Raw genomic sequence first — 9758 nt, 5'->3', positions numbered from 1 at the left:
TTTGGTGAAAAAAGGCATGACTCAATTTAGCTTGTTCAACAATGTTAGGTAAGGTAGCTGCAGGAAGCACAGAAGTGCAATCTTTAATGTCTCCTTCAGTTCCCTCATCACATGTTGCTGATGCCAATGCATCAGCTCGTGCATTCCCTTCTGCCATAAATCCTGGGAGACCAGAGTGAGCTCTAATGTGAGCAACAAAGTAAGGATTAGTTCTGTGTAACAAAATTTGATAAAGACAGGTAAGCCAAAGACACAATGTGTCATTGCTAACATCTTTTAAAACAGACCCTTCAATTCTCTTAACAACATCAGCAACATATGCTGAATCAGTGACTAAGTTAAAGGGCTCTGGAAAGAGCTGAAATGCTCTTACAACTGCAGCCAATTCAACAATCTGAGGAGAACTCTCAACTTTTTGAACATCTCGCTCCCAAGATTTAGTGTTTTTATTCTGCCATGTAATCACTGCTTTGTGTGTTTGTCCTGACCCATCAGTGAAAAGAGTAACTGCATGTAAAGGTTCTTCACTGATAAGGGGTTTCTCTTTGTAGCACAATTTAGCTTTGATTAGTTTGTGTGCTGGGTAATGAATGGAGCAAACACCTGGAAAATCTAACAAGGCATAGAGCAAATCTTCTGACTTCTGCATGGCCCAATCAAAATACGATTTAATCATAGGTAAATAGATGATTTCAAATTCGCAACCTGCTATAGAAAGAAGCCTTGCTCTGCCCTTAATGATGATTTGAGAAATCATCTCTAAAGGTGTGAAGATTGTCTTTGGTGACCTGTAAGAAAGAAAAGCCCATTCAATTATTAACAAAGGATCATTTTGAGAGGAATCCCATTGGAAAATGAGGCCATACTGTCTCAGCGTTTCTCCTAGAACTGCAAGGAAAAAAAGTTTATCTGGAACATAGTGATGTGTTTCTCTATTTTGCAGAACATCGGCAATTTTCTCCAAGGCTTTGCTAGTTTTAGGAGTAGGAGATCTGGGGGATGATTTTTTGGCTCCCTCAGTGGTTGTTGGTGCCAGTGGCGACCTGCGCAGCGATGAGATGCAGGTCCCGCTGCCTCTGCGGAGTCATCTTCTGGCTCTCGTCTTGGTCCTTTTCGACCGCCTTGGGTGCCTCGATCGCGGGCAGCACCCGGCGGGCTACGGTGCCCGAGCCGCGGCTGAAGTGGCTGGGCCGCACCCCACAGGGCTGCCGGCTCCAGTGCACCTTGGGCATGGAGCCCACGCCGGCCCCGCTGTACAGGGATAGGTGCTGGGCCGGGGAGGCTGCTCTTGTGTAAAACTGGTTCTTTAATTTCGCGAGGGGGGATGGGAACCCCCGTTCTGGGACTGCCGGGCTGCTGGAAATCTGATCCCTGTGGGGATTCTTCCGAACCAGGAAGGAGCGCCGGAGAATTCCCGGGGCTAGGTATTTCTTTCTGGGCTGAAAAATCTCCATTCCCGGGGCAAGCCCTGGCGTTATTTGGAAACATTTCTACTTGGTTTTCGGGGTTTCCTGGCTTTGGAATAAAGCAATTCCCCTCTCTCTCCGAGATATCGTTAGTTTCGTCTGCCTCTCCTGCTGCATGGGCAGTTGCTGTTTTCTTCTCCCCCTCCTCCCCTTTCCTCGCGGTTGGACAGGCCGGCCGGGCCTGCTCGGAGGGACGCGGCTGAGAGGGTGCGGGTGGAACGGGGCAGGGGCAGGGGCTCCGCGGTGGGGCATTCGCGGCGAAGATTTCTACAAGGACTCGGCAAGCGGGGAGAAGTTCCACTGCTGTTTTATCGTGCCGAGAGATAGCATTGTATAATTTAACCCCCACAGATTCCCAAAAGTCTCTGGTATAGAAAGCTTCAGAGTCAGCATTTGGGATACGAGTTATAGTCCATTTAAAAAGCTCTTTGAGCTCTTGCTTAGGCAAGGTTTTTTGACTTGATTTAATTAAAGATTTTAAATGCTGATACACATCCCTCTGATTTGCAGATATATTCTGCCCCATGATTACCCGGTGCGCACCTGCTGTCCTCCTCCGCAGCAGATGCCGAAGTTGAGCTCCAGTCCACGTACTGTCCAGCAGCTACGGTGTCCAGGCCCCGGTCACCTATCTTTCAAAGTGCCGAATCTCCTTTTCTCTTAAGTTCACCGGGAGGTCTCTTACTGCCAAAAAGTCCAAAATTGCCCACTAAAACGTAGAGCGCCACTTGTAAGAGCCGTAATGAGAGATGCGGGACTCCAGGCGGCTCTTCCAAAACGCAGTTTATTACATGCAAGATGTTAGAGCAGTCCAGGGTTGTGGCGACAGAGCCTGAGCCTACAGCTGTCAGCTGTCAGCTGCAGGCAGGTCTGGAGACCCTGAGTTTAGGTTACAAATGCATTATATACTTTTCTCTGCTGAGCATCTTAATACAGTAGAACCAATCTATACCTTAACTTTTATCTATAGCCTATCATAACTAATACAATTACCATATTCATGTTAGTATTCTCCAATCACTAAATGTTAGTACATTACAGTTTAAGCTAGAAGTTGTTCTTCAGTTTTCTTGCAGTGGAAAATTCTGAGACCTTTTTTCTACTTGCAACATTTGCTGACTTGTTTGCCTGTGCTATCTTTCTGCCTGGTAAAAACATCTTCTTGTTTGAGGTGGGTTTATCCTTTGTTCTAAGTCATAAAAACCCCCTTCTAACTAACATACCCTTTGCCTCCTTGGTTATCCAGTAAGACTGGCTCAGCAATTCTTTTCTTCTATATCAAAACTTGCTTCCATCTCTATTCCTTCCTCAGCTTCTACATTCAAAAATCTTTCTGCTAAGCATACATATCTGTGAGACTTTCTTGTCAAACTTTCATCCTTCCCAACACTTAGCAACCTTTTTCTGGCAGGGATCAATTACACAGCACCAGGCTCTGCAGTGAAGTTTCTCCAGTTGCCCCTGTTTAGCACAGGGTTTTCCCACATCAGGTATTTTTTGTGCCCAGGGACATGCATGGAGAAGGCAGTGAAAAGAAGATATTGTCCATGCTTTACATCAGAAGAGACATAGAAGCCAGTGTTGTAGTATTCAAGAAATTAATGCTAAAATCTCTTCCTAATGGTTTTAAGAGGCTGCAAATCCATAGCAGGAGAGAAAGAGCCCTAGAGGACAAAAAAGGTGAGAGCACTGGAGCTGAAAGCACAGTTACATGCTTGCAACTGCCCATAGGAGGGTGGAGAAAAATGGCTGGCATGCTAAAACCCTCCATGGCAATCACACAGGCAATCACTTTTTTATCACTGAGTATAAAAGTAGTATAGTAGGCCCAGGAAATCATCCACAGAGCATAAAGTTAAACCACCAATACTAGCCAGCAACACAAGATGAGGAACAAAGCTCAGACTAAATGAAAACAGAGTAGCTCCACAATCTTCTGTAATGCTTGAGGAAGGCACATGAGAATTTTAAAGATAATTTAGAGGGGATTAAAATTATTTTTAGTAATTTTCATTAACAAAACCCTGGAGTTAAAAATTAGGTGAGAGTTCAAACCCAACTCTGTAGTATTACCACAGTGTATATTAAATACATGATTAAAAATCCAACTAGTTTATTACCCCTAATAGCATCTGTGAGTTTCTAAAACTGACATTTCTGTTGACATCTGAATTGGTCACTGAAGGTGGTAAATAAGATGATTTGCCACAGATGTGAGGAACCAAATCCCAGAGCTGTGCAGAGAAAAATGAGAGCTCTATCTGAGCCACAGAAGAGGCTTCTTTCCTCCCTGTTTGAGTCCAAACGCACACACAAACAGCTGCAATAAAGCCATCACATAAGTTATGGCCCTACCACTGCTGGGGAACTCCACAAAGTTGCACTTACTTGTTAAAAAAGATTGATTTTAGCTGCCCTCCATATCCACACTCCACATAATTCCCCTGCACGCTATATCATCTGCTTAATTCTCCCAGGTTGGCTGTGGCATACCGTGACATCCAAAAATCAATCAAAATCACTCAATACATCAGCAACCAAGGAAGAGCGGCTGCACATCTGATCTCACCACTTGTTTTGCAGAGTACTTTTGTCGCCTGCCAGCTAGTGTGGAGACAGTACATTTCTCCCCTTTCCAACAATGTGATCTTATCTCAGGCAGCTGGCCTGTGCTCTGCACTTTCATTTTTATTGTGTGGGTTCTCAAACCCTGATGCAAATAGTCTGTTGAACATCCTCCCTCCACAGCATGTAGAGGATTTTTTTCCCTCTTCAGCCTCCTTCCACGTGGTGCACTCCAACGTCAGGCTGGCTCCGGCCAGCTCCCACTGTTTACATTGTTATTTTCATGTCAAGGGCATGAGAGGAATTTTTTTTTTTTTCTGCCAGAACAACCATTCAAAGCCTAGGCCTTGAAAATACACTTACCATTTGCAGGAAAACAGTTACTGGATTCTCTGCAAGGCCAAAGGTGATGGACAGAACCACGTAGTTTAAAAAAGTGAATGCTGATACAAATGAAAAACTGAACCAAAGAAGGAAACCATTTGCAGAAGAAAACGAAAACACCAAAAGTTTAATTTGTTCTGCAGTGACCTACATAGAAGGTGAACTGCCACAGATTAGATGAGTAGTCCACTGGAGATGCCGTGCCAGCACCGCTGCAGCTATCTCTAAAAGTGCAAGAGAAATTATGCGTGCGACCTGGAGTGACAAAAGGGAAGAGGTAAGTAGCCAGCTGATTGTGCAAGGTTGTGCATGAGCTCCTTCCCAACACCTGCTTGGGAGCAATACCATCACTTCTTCCTTTGGGTACTAAGCTACAAATGCTGTGTTGTGCTGCAAAATTGCCAGTATTTCAGTGGTAAGTCCACCTTGTCTATTTCACGTGCTTCCACCTCTTGCATCTGCAGGCTGCAGCAGCTGACAAGGTGTTGGGAAAGGAAGTATATCCTTTGATCAGCTCTACATTTACTACATTAACTTTACATTAAGGAGTGTAAAGGGGCCTCATTCAAGAAGAAACCTAGGAAGGAAATGAAAATGTTTCACTATTCCTTTCACAGGTTTTGGGGTTTTAAAAATATTTTTAGATATGATCTCCCTCACAGTTCAGAAAGTCTCAGGCTGGTCTCCTGTAACCTTGCTTTAAAATCTTTTTACACACTGATCCTGCCTCCTCTTGTGACCGCTTTTATCACATCTTTTCTGACTGCTGCCACTGAAGAGATGGCAACCTTTCACATGATATTCCTGCTTGCCCTCAATTCTATGCCATGTAGGTTTACACCTAGTTGAATTTTAATCCCCTCTTTAATATAACTGAGTATCCTAGCAACTCCAACGGCTATTGTGGTGTCCCTAAATATCCCCACCAGGTTACTCACAAAAAACTGTAAGTGTTTGAAAGAAGGAAACCTATGAGAATTCATGGAAATCCTTCAAAATTGGTAGGGTTTTTAGCTAATATGGAATCTCCTACTTCTCTCTGTGCCTTGTGTTCTTCATGCTCAGAGAACTAGTTCCCAATTTACTTTCTACTCCCTCTTACAAATCCTTCAAATCCTTACAATGCTCTTGCTTCAAGTAGCAACTTCTCCTAATTATGAGGTCACTCTTAACTTTTGCCTGGTCTGAGTTGCTGCCAGTCATCATTTGTTTATTCTGTGGCTTCAGAGCATGTCCCTTGTTTGGAATAGCAAGTACCTGCACTTCCAAATCTTACCTCATCAGTTCAGGATAGGGTCCTTGCCTAGTAGCTCTGTATTTGCTTTCAAAGTTTTTATCAAAGAGGTACACTAAAAAGGTCTTGAAAGATAGAGGCACTTAGCCAGGAACTGGTTCTTCAGGACCCTACACTGGCCTTTCATCTCTCTAATTATGCTCTAAGTGACTCAACAAGCAGTCAATAACAGGCACTACAACAACAACCACAACTTCCCCTCATCATAAACAGGTAATTATAACTGGCTAAAATACAACAGTTATTCATAAAGCTTCTGGTTCTTTAAAGTCAAAACAAGTCTATTTCTCACTCAGGATATCATCCTCCATCTGAAGAAGCATGCTGAGACCCCTCTGGACTTCACTAGGATTGAGGTGAAGCCCATAATTAATTATTTTTGTAAGTCCACACTATTTGTTCAAAAAGCCTTAGATGTTTACTGGTATCTTTTAGTCCTGGTAATTGTTTGAACTTCAGGTTCTCAGGAGGCTTTAAGTTTCTTCCCTTAGATATCCAGTTTCTGTTAAAGAGACACAGATAAGTAAAAAAATTATTTACAGAAGTCAGGTGTCCTTTCCTGTGCAAAGCAGCTACTGATATGGTACTTAGAACTTTAGTTCGTTTTGAGCAACCCCAGGTTTTAACCATGCTCTTCTGCATATTTCTAGCCAGATTCCATCATGTCACTAGATTGGTCATGGGAGGCCAATCTATTGACCCTTCTCACCTCTACTAGCAACACGTGCATTTAAACTACTCATCCCTTTCTAAAACAGAAGCTTTTTGCCTACTCTTTCCTTACCACACGCAGCAAACCTTCCTCTTCCGCTCGTGTTGCATACATCCCCATGCACGTTTTCTGGATGGCAGCCTAGAAAATTATGGCAATGGTATGGGCTGGCAGCAAAAGTCAACACCAGCTCTGACAGGGTACAATGAGTAGATGGATCCCAACTGTGCTCACGATTACCATTTTAGACAAACCATCAGCCGCCTTTATTTCACCCTTCCAGAGCTCAGCACTTCCAAATGTGAGGGAAAGGAATGCAAGGTATCTATTCACTGGCACAGGGCTGGGAAGCTACGTTTGGCATGACTGTTGGGTAATCCAGATGTAAGGCAGACAACAACTGCTCCTCCCTCAGAGGAGCTACCCACCATCAGTGTGCAGTCACTACTATTGCTACAGTCATGTCTCAGGGAAGCTTCTCTGGCAATCCTGTCCTTTCACCCCACAAAGAGCAGATGAAAATTATGCCATTTGGCCCCAGAAATGTGTGCACAAGTGCATGCACAAGTCCATCGTGGAGCTACCAATGCTCTCTCCTAAAACCTTCTCTTGTGCTGGGGAGAGGATGACCAAGAGACTGACTATTGGAGAGGAGCAGTAGATCTCTGCAAAATGCTTTGCTACTGGCCTGTAATTGAAAATAAGAGCAGCAGCATTCTATAGGAAATTGTATTCCCCCAAATTTTGAAGAATTTATCTGATGTGGGAAGAGATCAGGTCATCTCCCTCAAGTAAGTATCTGCAACACAGCCTTTGAGTTAGATGTATTGAGACAGCTAAGGAGGCATCTCACTTTAAACAAAGACATAGTTTGTTCCTGTTTTAGTGCATGGTTCATTTGGTTTGTTCTGTTTCCCCCTAAAGCTATAATGATTCGGTCCTGGGGTCCCCCCCTGGCAACCCCTCCTTTTGAGAGTGTCAAATTGTTGTCTCCTCCCCTGCTTTCCTGGTTACCCTCTGTGAATCCGTCCCTGAGTTCCTGTCCATCACCCACTGTCCCCTTCCCTCTTTCCAGAAAGTTCTCCCCTCTTCGGTGGGTGATTGGATCGGGAACAAGAGTCCCTCCCTGCCACATTCCCTATTGGCTAGCCGGCATGTTTCTCACGAGTTTGTTCCCTCCCAAGTTCTCCCTCAGTGGTTGATGTGTTGTATGTTCCACCCCCTTTATAATCGGCTGTACCCCCACCTCGTGGTCTCGACTGGTCTGGCTCCCCTGGAGACATTAAACTCTGGACTTTGCGCCCAAGAAGAGTCCCTCTTTTCTTACTTTGCCTTCCTGCTGATCACTGCTGCCTCCTGCTGAGGCGCTCCCCGGACGCTCCCGGCGCATCTGGGCAGTGCCCCCCGGCTGTCAGCTGCTGTGCCTTCAGCTCGGCCGGTGCAGCCTCCTCCCCCGCCCGGGGGAGTAGAGAAAAAATTCAGACAGCAGCTCGGCATGGTCTTATAGTCATTAGCTTTCTAAGCACTAATATTTTCTTTTGGGCTTTGATTAGTAAACCATTGCTTTATTTTACTGCTAGGCTTGCTCAGCTCTGTGGAATAAAATGAATTATGTTAGAACAAGAATGAGGGAAGAAGACAGATACAGTGCTGAACAATGTAGAAACCAGAAATATGCTGCATGAGCTTGGGGGGCAGAAATATGGAAGAGCAGGTAGATCAGGATGCTTATCCACTGCTATAAGAATACAAATCTCATCTAACCTCTACCTCCTCTCCACATCCTTCCAAAGCGGCTACTGGGGTACAAGCACTGAGCTCACAAGGAACATTTCCACACCCCTGCCTTCACAGCACTTGCCGTGGCACTAGCAGAGACAAGCCAGGACATCAGTTTACTTCTAAACTTTAAAGAGGAATAGATGCATTTTGGTAAGCATCAAACAAGCTGTCCTTCATGCATTTTGTCTGGGAGACACATTTCTCTGGTGGAAGGATGTCAGGGACACCAGATCTTCACCACACCCTGAACATGTCCAGAGGAGGTGCAGGACTTTCCCACTCTATTTTAATAAACTTTGCTGCTTCTTTTAGCCTTATGCTCTTTTGTGCTCATAAAAGTCAGTTATGGCCACTACTGAAGTGTTAGTAATTACTTAACAGTAATTAGCCACACTAGAAACGGGTATAGGTCCACAAAGAGTACACTTATTTTTTGTCCTTAAGACATTTTGGACACTCACTGAGTAAGAATTATTTCTCAAAAAAGCTGGAGCTAATTTTTCCTGCACTTTAATTCATCCCTGAATTTTGAGCATGTAATTGATAAAACTGGAGTGAAAAAACACCAAAACAAAACAAAGACAAAAATAGCTGAAAGGAATCAAAATAAACAGAGAAGAGCATTGGGTTACGTTTTCAAAACTGCTGCTAAATACTCTTTGGGTTTGTCAGCCCTCTAAAATAACTTGGGCTAAAAAATTTGCATTATTTTTATTCCACTGAGGAATTGTGTTCTTGACTACTCTGTTACGCATTTGTTTGGGATTTTTTTTTTTTTTTGGTGAGGATTACATGAAGAATTAGTCAAATTTATGAACTACCCAGAGAAAACAACCATTTACACACAAGCAATATAAAGAATACATACAGTTAATCTGATACATTCACAGCAGACCTATTCCTGTCTAACTAGTTCCTGGGAGACCTAATTGGCAAGGGCTCCCTAATGAGCTAGAAAGAGAGAAGACTGAGGATAGAGTGGGGACCGCCACCCCATACTTTAGAGGCAACCATTCTATATCCTTGGAAGACTAGGTTTTTGACTCTCAGAAGACATAAGAGGGAGAATGTTAAGAAGAGTGAAGAAAGAGAGTGGACCTGACCTGCCAGATTAGGCATTTCCTATGGGAAGCCAACAAATTCCCTGCAGAGGATTTGTGGTTTCTCCCTGTCCCCTCAGGTAGCACAGTGCTACCAGAGGCACAGTCATGTCTCTCAGGAATTTTTTTCTGCTTTGATACAGACTTGCATTCTCAACCTCTGCATTATACTAGCTGCAGAGGACAAAACATGTTTTGTGCCAAATAATAACTTGATTTGAGAGGGTTAAGTTTAACAGATGCCCGTATTTTTTTTTAATCACATCTAATCCTTAATTGCTGGTAACAAAGACTATTTGCAGCACACAGAGTTGCCGGGAATACGCTTCTTCAGTGTTGCTGGCAAAGAAAAGGCTTGTCGACAATTGCTCATTTTTCTGTGGCACATTTGGCACACCCTGCTTTGGCTGACGCCACCAGGGTGGTAATACTGAGAGGGGTACAAAAAATGCCTA

The 9758-nt window shown here is 43.9% G+C and overlaps 1 protein-coding gene across 1 annotated transcript; it reads right to left on the bottom strand.

The window, feature by feature from the left end:
* Positions 1-1016: 1016 nt before the first annotated feature.
* On the bottom strand, positions 1017-1454 carry LOC135297829 (small ribosomal subunit protein eS19-like). The gene has a single exon (XM_064415782.1). The coding sequence runs from the start codon at positions 1452-1454 to the stop codon at positions 1017-1019; it is 438 nt and encodes a 145-aa protein (XP_064271852.1).
* Between the last annotated feature and the right edge of the window lie 8304 nt (positions 1455-9758).

The sequence above is a fragment of the Passer domesticus genome, chromosome 3 (genome assembly GCF_036417665.1).
Source record: "Passer domesticus isolate bPasDom1 chromosome 3, bPasDom1.hap1, whole genome shotgun sequence".
NCBI lineage: Eukaryota > Metazoa > Chordata > Aves > Passeriformes > Passeridae > Passer > Passer domesticus.
This window is presented reverse-complemented; position numbering and strand designations above follow the sequence as displayed.

Coding starts and splice junctions, on each gene's coding strand:
- LOC135297829 (XM_064415782.1), bottom strand. CDS start 1,454: ATGGAGATTTTTCAGCCCAGAAAGAAATACCTAGCCCCGGGAATTCTC.